The 21,490-nt window shown below is 31.6% G+C and overlaps 1 protein-coding gene across 1 annotated transcript in view; it reads left to right on the forward strand.

Annotated features, from left to right (window-relative positions):
* Positions 1 to 15,611, forward strand: part of LOC132721432 (cephalotocin receptor 2-like) — a 46,511-nt gene extending 30,900 nt beyond the window's left edge. The window contains exons 2-3 of the mRNA XM_060705742.1: positions 9,606 to 10,148; positions 12,191 to 15,611. Coding sequence (XP_060561725.1) covers positions 9,666 to 10,148; positions 12,191 to 12,886 — 1,179 coding nt within the window. The 5' untranslated portion in view covers positions 9,606 to 9,665 and the 3' untranslated portion in view covers positions 12,887 to 15,611. The remainder of the gene's footprint in view (positions 1 to 9,605; positions 10,149 to 12,190) is intronic.
* The last annotated feature ends 5,879 nt before the right edge of the window (positions 15,612 to 21,490 follow it).

Raw genomic sequence — 21,490 nt, forward strand, 5'->3', positions numbered from 1 at the left:
AGAAGTAGGTCATCATGATTTGTTCATGATTGCTGAGAGTTCTTTGTACAGGAATCTGCCCAAGTCCTGACTAACATCACACTTTTTATGTTTACAGCAAGACAGAGTTAGGTAAAGTTGCATACTGTCTTAGCCAGGCCTTAAAGAAAGCAAACATAATCCAAATACAAACTTAAATTTTTAACTCAATTTTAGAAACAATTAATTGCATTTCATGGTCTTCGTTTCATCTGCCTTATAAAATTAGATGAATAACACTTATACATTGCCAAAAGATATGTTCTTCACAACACGAACCGAAATATAGTGAAATCTTAGTAATAAAAGGAGGTCAACCTCTTAAGTGACGAAAGCAGTAAACACATGCACCAATGTAGACTTTATTAACTTGTCTGAGACAATGCTTGCTCAATGTCATTCAACAACGGTGTGTTGTTTCCCTCAACATGTCCTCTACCTTCAAACTAGTCAAAAGATATCTAAACGGCAAGAATATTTAAAATTATAACTGGTGTAGCTAAACCAAAATTGACCGTTTGTTACGCAATTCACGTTTAAACTTGAAGTTTGCTAGATACGACTTAAGCCTTAGCCTGGGTTTGATTAAACTCGTACTTTTGCAACTGGCCCTCAGCTTGTTCTTCAAAGTCTTTATTTTAGACCTCTCATAGTAAATAAAAATAATTAAAGTCCATATAAATATATATGTACATTTGTATAACCAAATTATTTTTAAAAGTTACATTTTATTCGTATTTTTCCTTTAACACTGCATTAACTTTTCGAGGATTAATAAATATTTCAATTAATTAATAGCTTTTTTTTTCATTATTACATCAATAGATGCGTAGATTAATATTTGATAAAACAGCCGCGATTTGCAGACAAGAAATTGAAAACATTACCTAAAACAGCCGAATAATTATTCCGGTTTCTGAACTGTATAAATATCAATTATTTACTGTAACCAAGATGTAACACCGCACCAAAGTGGGGAAGTGTTACATAGTTTCTTATTCTCATGTTAATTAGCTAATGTTTATGGCTTTGTGCTTAAATAAAGAAATATCATCATGCATTGAACAGGATACACAGTTAAGCCCTCAATTATCGCGCTGATATAATGCAAATCTCATGTTATAAGAGTACGCAACTGGCCTTCAGATTAGCCATATCTTAGAGAGTACAAAAGCTTTGCAATGTAATTACAACATTATACTTGAATGAGTAATTGTAAATATGCGGCCTAGATATTTAAAAGAAGGTTCAGTTCCAGCTATTTCATTTCATACTGTGAGCAGTCACTGCCTTGCTTAGCATAGAATGTACACTTGGCAGCGTTTAAACATTTAAGGAAGAAATTATATTCAATATAGTAATGACTACCACCAACAACGAAACAACTTTATAAAAAAAGAAAAACAAAACAACAACAAAAATTATTCATTTAGTACCTGTTTCCAATTGTCAATTTCTTCGGGTAAACTAGAAAAGTCAGACTGGTAGTATTAATCTATCCGTTTAAAACAAATTTTCTAGAATGTCATCAGTTAAAACTTTTTATGTTCTTCTTATTATTTTTTTCTTTGCTTTTGTCATGTGACCACTGACTTATTATATTGTAATTATTGTATTTAACGAGATACTGTAAATGTATAACTTACCGAAATAAACTATCTTCTTCTTCTTCTTCTTCTTCTCCTTCTCTCAATTTTTTATGTATTTATTTTATTGTTATTGCAATAAAACATTTTGATTTATGAAATTTAATTATTTAGTTCTTAAACAAAAAGTGGTAAATACATATATTATATCAATACATCAGTGAAAAAATAAGGCATTGCGACGAATTGACCGTTCCAAAACATAAAGTTATAGTGCGCAGCTTGCCTTAAGAATAATTATTGGAAGTAATTGGTTTGTCTTCATTTTGGTTTAATGTTGTTCTTATCTCTGTGTTATCTAAGACATTATTTGTCAATATCTTGGGCTGATGTTCTCATGTTCCTTTTTAAAGAGCCCTCCTCCTCCAGGAGAGCCGACAGACCGATGTTATCTGAAATTGGCTTTGAGGACATTGTAACCTTAGTGATTAAGTTACTATGCAATTATCAGATTAATTCATATTATTGGTGTACACTTTAATGAAATGCAAAATATTGATTTATAAAACATTCAATAACGTCAATTATATATATTTATAGTAACTGATTGACTATAAATTGTTTGTATACAACTTTATGTTGAATAAAATATATGTTATGTTATGTTATGTTATATGTAGAACTATACGATGAGTGAAAAGAAAAGTACAAATAAAACAGCCGATAGGATGTGTATAACGACCACAGCATGTTCAAAACATCATTATTTGTAATAGTATAGAGCCAAGCCAGCAAAGCACATTCATGCCGTCTGACCAGGCTGGACACTGTAAGCTGACCATATTTAAACTTTGTCTTGATATTTCTAAAACTGACAATGGACAGCTCGAAAAAGAAGGTTAGATGGAAATATCCATTTAAGAAATAAGGAAGGTTAAAGGTTAGTTTGAACACGATATAGCCAGGAAAAGTAATTTTGACGAATGTATTATCCGTGTTAAAATAGTAACATGTTACATGTATGAAATACTTTCTTTTATAACTACTGTATGATGCTCGGCGGATAGTAACTGAAATATAATGACTTTTTTTTATAACAAATGTTGTAGAAATTGATGTTTTCATTTTGAAATTTAAGTACATTGTATAATTCATTGATTTCTTAAGGAGAAAAATGTCACTTTTTCTTGTTCTTCTGTTTTCACTTAGTTAACATAATTATAACATTTAACGAACATATAAAGTTTAAAGTATCATAATGTACACAACTTATTTGCTTGAATTAGAAAGTTTTGATACTTCAACAAAAACATATGGAGAATAACTGTCCTTTATATATATTAAACGTGGCACAAATGTCATAAAATAAACATTTTAAATCTTGTTAATCTTATATAACTGAAATGCAAAACTTAATATGAAGTAATAAAACGATGTTAACATCATATAATTGTATTTGGTGTCAATAATCATGCAATGTTAAAAGCATTGTATTCCGACAACATAAATTCTTTATATGAATTCTTCTTTTTATGAGAGTAGATTTATGATGAAATAGAGAAAAAAAGAATTCCTAAAGAAAGCCCAACACGAAAAATTGAAAATTTTGCACGCTCGGTTTGGCTGAGCCTGTTCATGGACGGTACTGTCAAGTGCAAACTGCCGTCCACGCCCCCTAGCACCAGCTAAGGAAGAATTCAACATTTAACAAGAAAATGGTGAAATGTCAAATTTAGAAACATCCGCAGATGTGTTCATACGGCGGTTATTATACTTTCTTTCTATATGCAGTAACAAGCTCTATTCTGAGTGGGGAAAAAACGGATTGGTTCACATTTGTAAATCTTTATTTCCTGAGCAATGTCGTTAAAGCAGACGTTGTGAGTGACAAACAAGTATTTAAACAAATACTCTAATGTATACAATTAATCATGTTATTGCAGTATTAAAACAAATTACATTTTCAACTGTCATTCATTCAGAATAGCTTTGTTGTAACGCAAATGAAATGTTGATTTATTTTATTGGTTTCATGTTCGAAATGTATTTAATCTTTTTTTTCCAAAAATAATTGATTGTTTTAACTGAACGAGGGCTGTCAGCGTTGCACATTCGAAAGGAAGCATTTGCAAATTTCAGTATACGCCAGCATTTGCATTGTACATGTTGTACAAAGTGAGCTGAAGTAAAGCTTATATTTAGCTAATTTTAGATTATAACTATAATTTTCAGTCATTTAAGTGACCGATATTAGTCAACCAGCAAACATTTCGATGACTGTCTGCTCAATGTGTGCAGCTGACTTGGAGTCACTTTAATGCTTTGAGGTATGTCCAAAGTACAGTGTGCTGTTCATTATATTATAATGCACTTTTTTAGAACATAATGGTATAAGGGTGGAAATCATAATGTTTTAATAAAATGTTTTGTAAAATGTACCGAAAATTGTTGACAGTCACCTGATGTAAAGCGTGTTTTTCTAATATTTTTTCGCGGTTATAAGCAATAAAAGCGGTCCAAAAACACATAATAGCGCCCAATATTCGGGACTTCAGAAAAACGTTAAATAACCTCGAAACCCGGTGTTCATTAATATGCTCCATGACCTTTGCTAGAATTAACAATGATTATTATACCGCTAAAAGTACACACAGTTAAATACCTAATTATCTCTGAGATGGAAAGCAGAGCTAAACCAATAAGAGACTATTCGTCAGATTAAACATGGCTTATTGAGCACAAAGGCTTTACAATGGTAATTAAACATCGTTAAGGAATGACCATTTCTAACATTGTGACCTATATATATATAATGAAGAAAAAGAACAGTTTATGCTTTGATTGACATAAAATGAGCACAGAGCAGCACATAATATGAATAAAAGAAAACGAAGAAATTGATGTAAAAAAAAAAATAACAAAAAATCATGTTTATTCCTGTTTCCATAATTTTCAAGTTATTGTAAAAATAAATCGCTACTTAAGAGCAGCTATTGTAAACAAATAGATTGTATAAGTTCTTTTTCGTTTTTCATTGACTGTTGTTATCGTTGTTAGTTAATGAATATACCAGGCATTTAAAAATATATTCATTATTTTTTTATATTCAGAAACAGATACATGATATTTTTTTCATTGTATTAGTGAAGTTATTTTATTGGCATTTAGTATATTGTCCTATAATAGTGGTTACATTGTATTTAATAGGACATTGAAATAATAATAACATTATAAACAAATATTAGCAAAACCCTAAGGCTAAAGTTACAGAATATGTTATTTATACGCTAATTAAGATTGATGTCTTTTGTTTAATTCTATATTCGTTACGCAAAAATTAATACTATTGTTATTGGAAGAAAACGTTAACATATTCTATTGTTATTATTTGTTTTATTATATTTATATGTTTTTTTCTTTTCAGTTTTGGTTTGATAGTGTAAAATTTATCTAACTACCGTATCGGTAATTCAAAACGAAAAAATAAAATATGGTGTGATGCTAAATATTCTATTCCAGAAACTGTTGAACAAATAAGCGAAAACTACTTACCATTTCTTGCCATTTGTATTGGTTTCTACAGAACATATTTTAGTTCGATTGTGTAGGAAGCAATAGACACGCTTTAAATCTGTTCCTGGAACCAACCAGTACCGAGCAATAAGTGTAATGTTTATTGTTCAAGGAAATACCGACTTGCCCTTGACGGGGTTTGAACCCATGCGTCTAGCGATCATTATATTACTAGTCCACCACGTTAACCAATCAGCCTCGCCGCCCTACACATAGAAGTATTATAAGCTGGTCTTTTTTTCTTATCTCTGCGTTACTTTGAATATTATTGGTAAATAACTTTTCCTGCCTATATCTCGTTACTTTTAAAGGTATGCTTTTCTTTCTAGAGACGCGACAACCTGCTGATAGTTTATCATTGGCTTTTAGAGCATTATAACCTTTGGGTTTTTTCCTATCGTTACTATCTGATAGCAATGTTGTATGACAATAGTGTAATGCTTTAGTTTGTTAGTAAACATAAAAACGGACTGGTAAAAAAGGTTAGTAAAACTAAATATGATTCATTATAAAAATATTGCATGTTGTTTTTGTGAGGCAGTGACTATACAAACTCATTGTTAAATTTATATCGATAATTTATATCATGCTAATGCTTATCCGTGAATTTGTTGCTACATCAGATGAAATAATTAATTGCGTGAATGGTATTATAGTGAAAATGCAAAGAAATGTTTTGTTATGTTGTGTTTTAGAAAAGAGAGAAGAGGAAAAATAAATTAAAAGAGTAACATATATTTTTTTTAACAATATGACGTTACTGAATTCTACGAATTGAAAATGTTTAATGCATTTTATTTAACGATTAGTTTGAAGCTAAATCAAGGTTGCAAACGCATGAATGTATTTTGCTTACTATTCAGTTGATATTGGCATTCTAGAAAAATGAATCAAGGAGTTTTGTACAGGGTAACATTGTAAACAAATAACATTGGGGATGAAACATACGGAACATAGCTAGAATTTTGAAGCATGCAGTGTTTATTTTCATTACACTAGCATCCAGACACCTATTCTTTAATGTAGTTATAAAATAATTTGATCGGCATTTTTAAATGCTTTACATCATTATTTTGACAGTATAAAATATGCAGTAATAGATTAATGTAAGATCATGTTTTACGTAACAGCACGAAATATAAGATATTTTGAATATTGACTTTCAAAGAAGTGGCTTAATATTTCATAATGTTTGCAAAATAATGCATAAATAACACATAGGTTTGTGACTATTTTTACGAGAGATGATATTTTTGATGTTACTCAAAAATCTATGTGTTATTTATATCATTACCACAAACAAACACTTCATAATTGAAGTTTTGTCGCATTTAAAATTATATAATCTTTACTTATAGAGCATTTTTATACAGTTACTACTGTTATTATCTTTACTTTGAAGTAAAATCTTAAGTTACATGGACAGCAAAAACCTAAATACAGAACGAAAATAAATTATCATAACTTAAGCCGTTACGGTAAGTTTTTTGTTTTATAATATAAAGTAACTTTCTTTTAGCATAATGTTTTCAGTATTAACTTATTGTAAAATGGTGTAATGGTTGATTTACAACAAGGCTATTTGATGAACTGAATGAATATGAGATATAAAATACACAAATGTAGTACATGTAGATATTTGCGCTTGAGAGAACTTGTTGGTTTAACGTTATATATTAGATGCGCTGAAGTCATCATAATTGGTACAAATAAATGGAGATATAGTCAATATATATAAACGTAATGCATTTTTTTATATGTTCATTTGGTTAGATATGCTGATTTATTATTGGTTCATTATTTATTCATATGAAATATTTGGGGAATATATATTAGGAAGACAATCCCAATGATAATTATATGACCTCTATCATTTCCTTTGTACATGTCTAATTGATGCACTGTTAGTACTATGAAAGTATTCAACATTGTATCGTTTCTGAAAATGTCATGTAAATGTTATTGTTTGTCTACTAACAGACCCAGTTAAACCAAGCCTGCATTTTTTCAAGTTTGGCAACTTTTTGGCTTTCTTAAGGGTCTTGAATATCTATTTTTGACACATATCTTTATTTGACACTAATGGTTTAAAAATAAATGAAATCAATATATATTGAAAAATGTAAAAAAAAAACAGTTATAGCTATTGAATATATTGGCGGCGAAAGCAACTTACACCAAGTAGTCATAATAGAATAGTAGGTAAAAAAAACACCAGAGTTAAAAGGTAAGCTCGTTGTTATCCTGAAAGCATACCTTACTGCAATAAAAACTCTATTTAATACCAACCTGAAAAAAGACCACCGAAAATCTATTGTATGTAATTTATTTTAAAGAAAAAATATAATACACTATATTCTTATACAGCCGTTGAGATCTGCTAAAGTCGGTGCTAACGTGCGTGTACAAAGATTTTCACTCACCACTAATGTCCATTAACATGCTCAATTCAACTGATATTGCATCGTTTTCAGTGTTACCGTACTATTCATATTTATTTAGCATGATCTATTTTACTTTGCTCGTAGCAATATAACAAAACCGGTATAAATTGTAATACAAATCAAGATTTTCACGCCGTTCTTCAGCTAATTCTCCAGTTGAAACTAGTATAATTGAGATCCATATCAAAGACGGAAATCATATAATCAAGTGCACCCTGGTTATCATTTGCAAACAGAAATGTGATAATTGTTCTAATAGTGGTGTATCGGTTTTAGATCAAGTTATAGATTCGAAAATAAAATATTTTCAGCTAATTATCCGCCTGTTAATTCTACTCAACAGTTGTTTTGTATCTTATCCCGTATGTTTTGAAATCTTTATATTTATTAAACTGCTTTATTTCTTGAATATTATATATATCAAATCATCGGGTTTAACCAGGTAATTGGATGAGGGCTTCATCGAATGAATCTGTAAAAATGCAGGTTCGTCTTTCAAAAGCAAAGATCCGTCATATAAGAGCTACTAATTTAATTGAAAACCACGCAATTTACTTCAGAAAGGAAAACCTTGAGAATTCAATATACTCGTTTACAGTATTGTTAGAAAATGACATTAATCAGAACGAATTCAAATGTACTAACAAACAAATTTCTCTATGCATCATATGCATACAACTTAATTGAAACACACATTTAAACTCAGCTTGTACTGTTGTACTTATTCTAGATTTGCCGGAAATTAAAACGACGAGTTTAGAGCTTTTTTTAATATGATAAAGACGATGCAGTCCAAGCCCCATAGCACTAACTACAGTATAATTCAACAGCTCATTACAAAAATGGTGAAATTTAGAATTTAGTAACATCCGCAGTTGTGTTAATAAACCGCGTGCAAAATTTCCGTTCAATACAATATGCAATGAAGTTGGAACAGTAATATCCGGATAAGGCGTCAGGAAGTGTGTCAAATTATACGTTGTGCATCATTATTGAAAGGATTAATGCAAATTCTTGCAGTAACTACATGCAAATGATTAACGAAAAATGAACTATTGTTTTTGAAAATTTTAAACGTGCTGAAAGCAAGGATTTGGCATTATCCTCTATGAAAAAAATAACTGTTTGATTTATATTAAAAAGTTTCGAGTTTTCTTGTTTCTAGATGTCATGGAACACAATTTTGACTCCCTCTCATTTCCTTTTCCCGGTTTTGATTTCGATTTTTATTGGCAATATTGTATATCTATTAAACATTTCAATTTGTTTTTTTTTCTCTAAAACACATGCTAATTTTACGACTATATGAACTATAAACACAACTGGAGTTCCTTTGAGAGGAACGTAAAATCAGAGCTGAAAATTGTAGACTCGGTATGATTGAGTCTGTGCGTGCAAATAATGAAAGGTTCAACATCCCTCACACTCTGTAGTACCGGTTTAATCGATATTCAATCATCTTTTTTTTCTTCTTCTTTTTTTCCTTCTATATTTCATTTTTAACATCGTTAAATACTTTTCAAGCTAGAGAATATGTACACCCAATCGTTTTTATTGTTCTTTCTTACCTAAAATCATTTTTTTTAATCTAAGTACTATATATTTGTGAGTTTTGATACTTCTATCTAATTGATAGTCATTCTTGTAAGGTAATTTATTGCATCAGGGAAGACCTGTTGCTAATGTTGAGAGAACTTTTGGGTCAACCCTTTTTCCAAATATGTCATATCATTGTATTATAAATGTTTACGTGTATGTTTTGGCAATAACATATGTTCAAATCAATCAATCATTTAATCATTAACATGAAAAATAATGTTATTTAAAAATAAACGCTAAAGGTATTGCTAAATGTTACAACACTGACATGAAAACTTAGACAGCTTTTACAGCAGCCTCGCTGCTGTTTTGGCAAATGTTCATTGAAATTATTTATCAAAATTCATATTTTCTTTTATAATCTATATCTTATGTATTTTTTTAGATTTCAGGTAGTTGGTTGTACTTCATCTTAAGGTGGATAACAGAAAGATAAACAACAATCATGGAATATTCAAACGAGACTACAAATATAACATTTGTGTACGTCAATTCAAATACTAGCAATGTTACTTTACCAGTAGACAATAACAGGACGTCATGTGGAACTGTGCATGATATTGAATTAAACAAGTCTGTCCGTCTTGCAATTCTCTATTTGACTATGATATTTGGCGTCTTAGGCTGTGCGCTGGTTATGTTCTGGATGACTTGTAATAGGAAAGTATCCCGTGGGTTCAATCATTTGTCTAGAGTAAATTCGTTCATACTGAATTTAACGTTTGCTGATATTCTGGTGATTTTAATTGCTGTGTTTCCTCAATTGATATGGGAATATGTTGACAGAGAGTGGTTGGCGGGGCCTGTCATGTGCAGATTGGTGAAATTCTTGCAGAGTTTCTCGATGATGTCAAGCAACTATATCCTTGTAGTGATTGCTATAGACAGACACCAGGCAATACGTGCTCCACTGAAGGAGTCTATGCCAGTAAGTAAACCTTAAAAGGCACATTAAGTCTCAGAAATAAATCATGTTTTCCATCTTTTACAAAGGGCAAACAATTTTATAACGTTTAAATAATAATTTAAGAGCATGTAAAATGTTTATTGATAGAAGAACATTGCATTGAATCTGAAATCATTTGTAATAAAAAGTAGCATAATGTAAACAAAGTAGTATTTTGACTTCCATACAAAATAATAAATCACTTAAACTTAACTAATTGCAAAAAAGTAACAGAAACAATAAACTGTTCAGGTAAATGGCCAATGAGTATCTTCTTTGGGGATCTATTATAGGACACCAAAATTAAAAAGCTTTTTGATATCAATTGTAAAAACATTTCCGAGGCATAATGGGCCTTTGAGATAAATCTACATTTATATACTACTGTATATAATAAAGGATTATCTGCAGATTTTTGTACATTGAAATTTTACCATTGCATGTAAAATGTTGAACTCTGCGGCTGGTAGGGGCGAGAATGGTAGACTGCATTTACATCTTCTATCGCCCATAAACAGGCTTAATCAAAATTTACAGTTTACCATTCTGAGCATTTTTTAAGGATTCATTCTTTTCGTTCTCTCTTTACTTAAATTTTGTATCAATATATCTTTTTCACCACTATAGGTTCGAATCCCGGCAATGACTTTGGGATCTTTCATGTGAGAAAGCTATGATCCAGCTAGCGTACGGAAAGTCGGTGGTTCTACTAAGTTGCCTTCTCATGCCTTAAATAATGTAAGGTTTGGCACCTGAGGTCCTCCTCCAGCAGTAAAGCTAGAAAGTCGTTATATGACCTTTACAGTGTTGGTGCCACGTGAAACCCGACAAAAATAAATAATGTCTTATCAGATAGCATTTGGGTGCAATTTTTCCTTTCACAATATTTAATTTAATAATACGTGATTTACCTCTAAAGTTATAAACGAAACAATATCATTCTTGAGGTAAATATCAATATTCTGTATTACAATTCTTATTTCTAATAATTATCTTGAAACGAGATATTTTTTGTTATTAGTCTCATCGGTATTTTATTGTCCCAAGCACTGTGCTCTAAAGTAATAATATGTCGTGTAGAAGTCGATGATCATCCTTCAAAATGGGTGTAAACGATGACAATGTTGTATGAGATACATTATAATCTGTCATATTTTAGTCCATAGAGACATCTCTTTGGCATTAACATTGTTCTGTCCGAATGGTAGACTATGCGTCATATATAAATACAATCGGAATGATCGGCTATTATAACCGACTTAAAGGCCTGAGAAGTTGCAAGTGCCCTTTTACAAAATCTGATTTCATATCATAAGGGGCGTCGCACTGCCAATAACGATCAACAAGACACAGAGAGAGTGACTTTCAATAAACACATTGCTAAATAATGTCCAGCAAACGTAATTATGCTAGTCTACGTTTGTCTATAGTTCTTTATACGTCTCTATAGTTCAAAGGAGCGTTAACCTGGTGGTGAATGAGTCCTTCACCAGTCATTACCATGTTTATTTACATGCCGCTATCATTTGTTAGATACTGGACTGGAATTATAAAGAACTTTTGTTACAACTGGGTTCAAATTGATATAGTTTAATTTTAAAACCCTATTATGTGTCAAAAACGAATAAAGTTTTCATTTTTGTAGAAAGGACATGTGTTTAAATAATAGTAATAGAGCAATTCAGATCTTTATCAACTGAAGAAAGAGCTCTTAATATGAAAATATTATTTAACAAAGAAGCAAAATGTAAACAAAATAGTATGTTGACTTTTAAACAAAATGCTTAATCACTATAGGTAATTGTACTAATTGCCAAAAAGCAACAGTAGCAAAAAGATGGTTCAGGTAATTGGCTAATAAGTAACGTTTTGGAAACCAAAATACGACACCAAAAATTAAAAGCTTTTCAGAACTAAAGATAAAGGCATTTCTGAAGCATAATGGACCTTTAACAATATTACTGTACATTTCAAAGAATCTTCCATCTTAAAAAATATAATACATTAATGTTTTCTTCTTTCAGGTATGGAAGATGGCGGGTCTTGGCTGGTTACTTGCAGCACTATGCTCTTTACCGATGTTTGGCGTTTTCCATCTTACGGAAAGAAACGGAACATTTCAATGTGAGAATATTTTCCGACACAAACCAATTATTCACAGACAAATATGGATAGCATATATATGCTTTTCTGTTTTCTTTATACCACTTCTTATACTCACAATATGTTACATAAGAATATTCTGGAAAGTTGCACAGAAGGCAAACGAGAACAAGAATAAGACAAAGACTCTTAGATTCAAATGTCAAACTGCAAAAGTGAAGATACAATTACAAAGTACAAAATCAACGTCATTACCAAGAGCCAAAATAAAGACTTTAAAACTCACTTTTGTAATAATTATGACATTCGTCGTCTGCAGTTTGCCTTATTTTGTTATGGAAATGATAATGTCGTTTGGTAACCATTGTATAATATCAAAAGCGGTTTATGGTCTATTTGGGGGAATGGCGGCTTGTAACTCTGCCGCTAATCCATTCATATTCCTAGGATTTAATGTGACTGTTTCCTGGCTGAAAGAGGTAAGAATTCGTATAGCGGCTGCCAGGAAACGGAAACCGAGATTTGTGTATTCTGCCACGTCGAGTATGGACTCTCACCCGTCTTTGAGACAATTTGGTCAAGCACAAACTTCGCACACGTTTTCGCAATTAATTTGAAATGGCTACTTGTAACGAACTGACAACAAATACTTTATTCCACTTCTAATGAGTCAGCAAAAATGTCTTGCAGAATTATGCGTATTTAGGTAAACAAACAAAAATGTTATTTATACGCCATAAACAACTTTTTAGTCAAAAGATATCACGAATTGGTAATCTTATAATTTCCGTCTAAAGTCTGTAACTTATGTCTTTATAACACCTGCTGTTTCCTTAGTTATAATCTATTCGTTTCATTTTCAATTCAATATTTGATATTACATATCAATACGTTTTTGTCCTTAAACTATTCTTAAAGCGGCCTTAAGCTTTTATTATAATTGTTTGTTTGAAAAAAAAATACTGTGCTGTTTCAATAATTATATCTTCGGAAAGAGCATCATATCCATGTTAAGAGTTATTTATAGCACGCCAAGGACATCCGTTTCTAAAAATAGAAGATTGGGAAACGAATTGACCGATTTTCTTATTTACTTATAGAGAGTGGACCGGTAGATTAGAGGTATCGAGTGGTCTCTTTATTGTGCATGTATTTTATTGAGGGCAAATTTCATTTTCCGCCTTAATTCTTTTGATTTAAGAACTATAAGAAACGTTTTGTTTAGAACGGTCAAAACTAACATTTAAAAAAGCTGAAGGCCGCTTTAAATTAATCAATTTTATATTTATCCATTTACTTCAGCATTATCACAGGGTTGTAATTAGAACGAATTATATTTGATATTGCAAATATTATTCTGATTTTGCAAATTTATCGTTTCTTTGAGTATGATGTTGTTTATCTTGAGTAAGTGTCAGAATATAGTACTGTTATAATAAAATAACATTCATATTGTACAACGTTCATGTAAGGGCCTTTGTGACCGGCTGATTACGGTTGACGCCACAGGTCCGCAGAAAGACGCGGCGAAAACCACTCGAAGACGTGTCGATCTAATGCGTAAAATCATTTCAAATGAAAAACAAATACTCTATTATACTCGGCGGTATACCATATAATAATTATAGACTTGCGTTTTGTTCAATATGTAATTCGTCTGACCTGATAAAAATTATATTGACATCGGACTTTTGCTCTCGGTCAATATCACTTTTCTCAGGTTCAAAAACCTATATATAGACCACAACATAAGTTTATAATTATATGATATATTATTCGATATGTTAGACATTTATTCACAGTATTCGATTTCCAATCTATGAAATATTAGAAAAAGTAACTAGGTTTTGTATTATATGCTCCCCTGTATTTATTAATTTATTGTTTAAGTTTTGTGTAATAATGAGACGCTATATTTATAGATATTGTGTTGAATAAATGAATCTTCCATACTTTATACTTTACATCTGGTTAATATTATAAGGATATTTTATACATTTCTGTGTACAATACTGAATTATGTTGGACGATAACACAGCTGTCACACTTATATTGGACGAGCGCATATCGAGTCTGTTTTAGATATGGCAGCTGTGTACGAGCCTAATAGAATTAAAATTGTTCTCAGCAATGTATAATGACCTCTTTGTTTCACATCATCATATTTTATTTGTCATTTTGACAACACATTATTGCTTAAAGTACAATAAGCATTTGTGTCTGGACTTTAAATTGAGGCTTGATAACACTACATTAATCATTTGATATAGATATTTTGGACTCCGCAAATGAAAACGAGGCTATATAGTGTACGATAAGCATTTTGTATAGATTTTTAAACTCTGGAAATAGAAACGGAGGCTAAATTGATATGATTAGAGTTAATAATGATTTCTATAAGAACATCACGTGATACACAAACTGAAGGCTAATTGGTTTTATGTTAAAGTGTGTGGAATAAATTGTACTGTATCTTGCATAGTTTAGAATCGAAAATTAAAAGTATGATTGTTTAATTTTCTGAAGAGCATTTTACTTATGATTTAATGAAATTGTTCTGTTTGAAAGGAACTTACGGCAAAAATATTTTTGATTAATAAAAACAGCTCTTTCATACTGCCTTTTGTAAACCCATTACTTCATAAACATTTTGTGAGAAAAGGCTGTTCTCATTGAAAAGCCTCTTGTTACTTGTTACAAATTGCCATGAAACTATAAAAAATGCTTCAATACTGTTCAAACTTGGCACAAATGTTGACTGGACCGTTGTAACGGCATACTCAAACTTATATTTCATGTTACCATGGCAACGAGGGGACATCTCAAAATTGCCAAAATTCACTATTTTGCGCTGATTTTTCGATCAAAACTGATTTCAAAGTGCTGCAGCTTCTCAATAGCAAAGGCTTTTCAGCGTTGGTTACACTATACCTTAAGGCCGACCTGAGGCCATTGTAGCCTCTAAATAGTCCACAATTTTCATGGAGATGAGTGGTTCTGCAGACATCGTTTAAACCCACAAGCAGAAGGGGGCACATCCCCCTATCTATTTGATAGGGGGATGGTGATATCACTTTTCTAACACCATTTCTCAAACGAAAACATGTATTTGGGGTCTAAATAGGGCTTTTAAAACTATTTGAGACCATAAAGAGGGCATACCTCTGTATGAAGTAATGGGTTAATTGATATAAATCGAATAAGGCGTTTGAGTCAAAACAGTTAATAATATATGTTACTTCCAAAAAACAACCTATTTTAAATAACAGGAAAGAAATTCTTTGTTAGGGCATACTAATTGTATATTTTATATTTACATGTTTGTTAAATGTTTTAAACTTTTCTTTGTAAATTTGTTATTTCTTTATCCTACGGTTTCCGTCTCCAACAACTTACCCCTGTTTAAATATAGTACATTTTTAGATATTGCGCATGGTTGCACATCTAGATTTATTGCCTTAAATGACCTTCACAGAGGTTTAAAAGCCTAAAAACAAAAATTGAATTTCTTAAATATATCAGCTGAGGTATCCAAAATATCCTAATAAATATACTTCAAAAATAATTGAAAATCGTATTTTGTACTATTCTAAACTCGATCTGATTGAAGCGCTGTGTAACGTGTTTTAAGTTTGGGTCATATTTTACAATTTAAAAAGGGACAACGGATCGACGAATGATCTGGTCCAGACCTTCATCAAATATCAAAGTAATCTCGAAATATTGTTTAAAGTCCCATCTTGTCAAAAGCGTCATTGGAGTTCCTTAAATGAATAGAAAACACATATTATTCAATCTTAGAGCCGTAAGTTACTTACAAATATGAAGTATTCACTTTCAAAATGTCTATCTAAAACACATTAAGATATAAGCTAGAATCATTTATTGAAAAGATCAAACTTTTGACTCCATGTATATTAATGTGAATTGGCCTGTATTAATGTAAGGCCCCTTGTGGCAGAGAGGTTGCCTTTGAGAAGTAATGCATTAGAATTGCAGCCACCGTTTATCCCCGTGACCGTTTGAGACGACCAAATGGGTTCGAATTACTGGAGTCTATGCATCTCTTTGCTGCAGCAGGTGAGCTGGTTTTGACCCACGGTGTTGCTTTAAGTTTGTAACACACGGGTTTAACAAAAATCATATTTGAATTCCTGTACCGGGGCCATATGACCTAAACTGTGTTGGTGCACCGTAAACAAAACAAAGCAATCCTGTAGTGGAAGGTCTAATAAAAATAGGTCCTCCTGGGCTCCTTGCCACTGGTATTGTTGCTTGGTCGTGTGGGGGTTTGCGTTCAGTGAACGCCGCCTTTCCTTGTTTATCTTGTTAATCATATTTTAGTATCATACATAATAACAAAAACCACAAAAAAATTACAAATGAATGTTATTGGCAAGTGTGAGATACATGATCCGATATTACATACCAGTATAAAATAGTTTTTTAAAACAAAACATTCATCATTTAAATGTTCATACTAAATCATTGTCTTTATTAACATTTTTATTCAAGCTATAATTAATAAGAATATCTTAATTTCGCATTCCTTTTGGTTTCCATCAATATTTGAAATATTTATAGAAAAGGTGCCTATTGTAGACCAATTCATTTTGAACAGTTTATCTATATTTCCAATGGGTACAATTCCTGCACAACACTTTTCCCACTAACTCAAATATCAAAATATGAAACTCCTTTTGCGGCAAGGCGAGGTCTAAATAATTCCACCGAGATATAAAAGTAATCAGTTTCTTAATTATTTATGGTTTTGAATCTGATACTTCGTTCTATAATTAACAAGAGTGGTTGGAAAAGTAAAACACTTTTCTTCATTGTAGTACTCTCTTGACATTATATAAATAAAAGTATTCACTGAATTTATAGAAAGTATTGTCTTACTATACATAAAAATAACGTCAGGTTTTGACATACTAACATTTTTGCATAATTCGAGCTTCCGTTAATTCTCTAAAATAAAGAAAAACGGAATCTCTAAAAAACGGCCAAAACGACATAACTGAAAATGTTGCAGGCTCGGTTTGATTGAGCCTGTTCATTGACAGTTCTGAAAAGTGCAAGTTACCGTCCACGCCCCTAGCACCGGCTTAAGCAGAATATAACATTTAAATATGGAAATGGTGAAATTTTGAATTTAGAAACATCCGCAGATGTGTTCATACGGTAAAAGACTGTTTAAATCAATTAATGGTAAATCTGAAGGAATATATATTTTCCTGCATGTACTCGACGTTGTTTTAAGAACGCTTAGGAAAAATGTTTTGAGCCCCTTAAAGTTATGATTATTTTTACTTATTACATGTCCTCCCTGCCTTTCACCGCCCTTGTGTCCTCTCCTGTTTTTGGTTCGATGTTTTCTTGTTGCCCAGCTGGTATGGGGGGGGGCGTTATGTGAACGGCGAGGGGAAGCGGTCATTTAATGCCAGATTTCTTTTTCTTATTTTATCTTCTTATTTCTCTTAAAAGTTGCAATAATATTTTTGTCAAGGTCATATGCATTAACAATATGTTATCAATACATTATGTAATAAAGTGTTGCTTAAAAGGCTAAGCGCAAATAACCGATATTTTCTCATTTCTGACAGGCAATATAATGACAACAAACAGATAACAGTAAAATAGCGCAACTTCCGTTCAATGGCATCATTGCTGTCCAAACATTTCAAAAGTATTCTTGACTTCAGGAAATGATTATAAGTCTTTAAGAGCAAAATACAATAAAAAGAAATAACAAACTCACAACGTTCAACATAAGGTCAATCATGGTTTACTACAAGCAATGGCATATTCCATTTAAAGATAATTTCGTTTTCAATTTTTTATGGTTCCCACATACTAAATGTTAACCTTAATATTTCGTAAGTAATGATTACCAAAAACTCTGCGTCTTGCAAAATTTCATGTAGGTTTAGAACATGCTTCTCTGAATTTATTGTGTCTTCTTACAGATCATAGATTTTCTCGTATCTCTTTTGATGGAAGATTTATTATTTTAATCGTACCAGATAAAAGTTATATTCACCTGCTCGAGTAAGAAGTCATTGCGTTCAACGAACGCCGCCTTTCCTTGTTGATCATGTTTATCATATTTTTTGAACTTATATTTTCGAAGATAAATTCATGAGAAATCCCTGGTTCTGAATTTTTCTGCAAGAGGTATTGTCAAGTAAGGGGAAGGTAAAATATGGAAAACAAGATCATCGAGGAAGGGCGGCGTTCAATGAATGCAATCCCCACACGTGCCAGCAACACAGGACAACCGACAAGAAACACAGCAGGACACCAAACAAAAGCAGATCAAGGCACTTGGCAATGCACGGAATTCATAACTGCTGATGTATATTCGCAATTTTACCAATATTGAATTCTGCTTAATCAGGTTTAAGGGGGCTTGGACAGTAGCTTGTATTTTCCTGAAGTACCGTCCATGAACAGGCTTAATCAAACCGAACCTTCAACATTCTAATTTTGTTGTTTTGGGCTGGCTTTAGGATTTCTATTTTACCGGCATAAAGTTTTTCGATGTACCCAAAAGCCTATGCAAATATCAAAATAAACGAAAACCTAGACATCTCTTTACAATACTGCAAATCAGTTTATACTCTCTCAATACACATCTACACCAAAACAAAACTTATATAACTTTATTTACAGTGTTGTACATGTACCTTCTTTTGTATTCTTCCCTCACTTAACTTAGATAACACATTTTAATGATTTTACACTTGAAAGATAGTATCTTTTTAACACACAATTACACCCTTTTTTCTATCATAATATTTTGAATTCATCACGAAGGAGGATCAAATTTGACATTAATCGCTCTTTTTAAAAACAAAATGTGTCAGTTACTTCATAAATTAATTGGATTTTTTTTCTCTTTTTTGCTGACTTCGTTTCAATAGTAAGACACAATATTTATAGACACATATATACATTAAATCAAGTCACGTATAAATCAAAGGCATTAACGAGATCTTCTTTTCCTCAAGGAGGAACTTTAATGTATTTTCTATTTAAGATTTATTATTTCCTATGTATCTGCAGGGTTTTAAGGTTTTTGCAAATCATGGTTGTATAGTTTATTCGTTCCTTGCTATTGATTACTTTCAAACACATTTCAACATAAGAGCATATTCGGCGACATTTGCTTTGATCTTAAAGCACGATATTGAATCTGTAGATGGTAGTACATGCTTGGAATATTAAAGAAAATAAGTGTATTAATACCTAATTAAAATAAAGCTATCCAATATGTGCCTATTTTTTATATGTGTTTATTGTCATTGATGGCTGAATAAGACTCAGAAATATATACTACAATTCCAAAAAAGAAAATGCAAAGAAAAAATTCTTGAACATATCTTTATCTTATTTTATTGTGACTAAAATGCTTCCGAAAGATCACACTTTATCCAGCTATATTAGAATTCCCACTTGATTACTGTTGATTCACCCCCTCCAATAACATCTGATCGCCTTTCAAAATACAAATTTTTTTAATTCAGCTCATTATTTTCTATTTCAGGGCACGCACATTTTTTGAAATTACTTTGCCTTGTTGATCTTTGTTCTCAATTCTGGAAATGTTAATCAATATCTATTACATGTAGTAGTCATTTGAAATACAAAATACACAACATATTGTTATGTAAATTCAGGATTTTTAATTACTTTTATTCACAAATCAAACAAAAATTGTATACTCTACAGGCAGTAGTTTCATGACTTTATAAACTGATGAGACTAAATGTACTTTCCAAGGCCACTTAAATACTGTCACCAAATTCTTCCTTGTTGTCAAAGTGAAGGAGTGCTTAATTTCCGCCCTGATGGAATAAATACATACATAATATATGGTGTTTTTTATATAAAGGAAATTACGTAGACCTCTTACTCCTTCATTTAGACACATAATTAATACAGAATGTACATTAGTCGAATACGTTAGCTTCATTTTCGTCTCCAGTTTCTACTGATACACATTGTTCATTATAGTTACATGTTAAAAAAGAGAAAAGAAAATACCTAAAGTTGAAAGCGCGGTTTGATTGAGCCTGTTCATGGACAGTACTGAAAAGTGCAAGTTATAGCCAACGCCTAGATGCCCCCATGCATCGGCGTATTCAGAATTCAACATGAAAACATGAAAATAAGATGTATATATATTTGGTTAAAAATTCATGTAAAATATTAGCCCCTGACTAGAAAGTGTATCATCTTCAAATATGATAAACAAGATCAACAAGGAAAGGCGGCGTTCAATGAACGCAACCCCCACATGACCCAGCAACAAGAACCAATGGCAAGGAGCCCAGGCGGACCCAAACCAAAACAGGACAGGACTTTTGAAAGTTAAAACTACTTTACTTTAATATATTATATAACATCTAATGTATAAATACGCATAAAACTACACCAAAACTATGATAAAATCGGCGTACAAACAGAAACGCAAAGAAGCAAAAAGGAACTAAAACGAATCTTTATATATTTCGAATGCATTTCAAAGTCTTTTACAATGAACTGTATGTGTTTAATCACATTAATAGCCGTTTAAACTTGACAGGATTAATGATTTTAAAGTATATTTAAAACGTTTGTTTGAATCCAAGAACGTTTAAAGCAAAACAATAGGCGATGCAGTTTAATCAATGCTTATTCGAAAATTACAAATATAACAATTGAAAGAAAACACAATTCATAATTAATATCGCCTTTACTGAAACATTGCGGTAAACGGTCATTTTAATGTGTCTGTACAAACTGAGTGACTACTTAAATACTAATCTAATGCATCAATATCTGGAAATCAGTGACTCTCTCGGAAGCATACAACAGTAAAATTACATGAAAATTGCAGACTCGATTTGATTGGGTCTGTACATGAGGGATAATGAAAAAAATGCAATGTCGCTCACGCCCCCTAGCACTGGCTTGAGTGGTAGTACAGATCAAAACTCAATTGTCAACACTTTAAAGTGCTGGACACAATGATCCCAAAAGACCAGAAAAATATAAAAACACTGAACTGAAGTATAGAGCAACATTGGCTGCTACACAGCACTTGACACCTGCTGTTGTATAATGATTTCCATGTCAGGACTTTGGTCATTAAAGAGCCTGCAATGAAATTTATTCGTTAACATATTGCACTGTTACAGCTTTTAACATTATTTCAGATGAAAATTTTCAGATTG

The sequence above is a fragment of the Ruditapes philippinarum genome, unplaced genomic scaffold (assembly GCF_026571515.1).
Source record: "Ruditapes philippinarum isolate M1 unplaced genomic scaffold, ASM2657151v2 ctg2368_1_1_1_1, whole genome shotgun sequence".
NCBI lineage: Eukaryota > Metazoa > Mollusca > Bivalvia > Venerida > Veneridae > Ruditapes > Ruditapes philippinarum.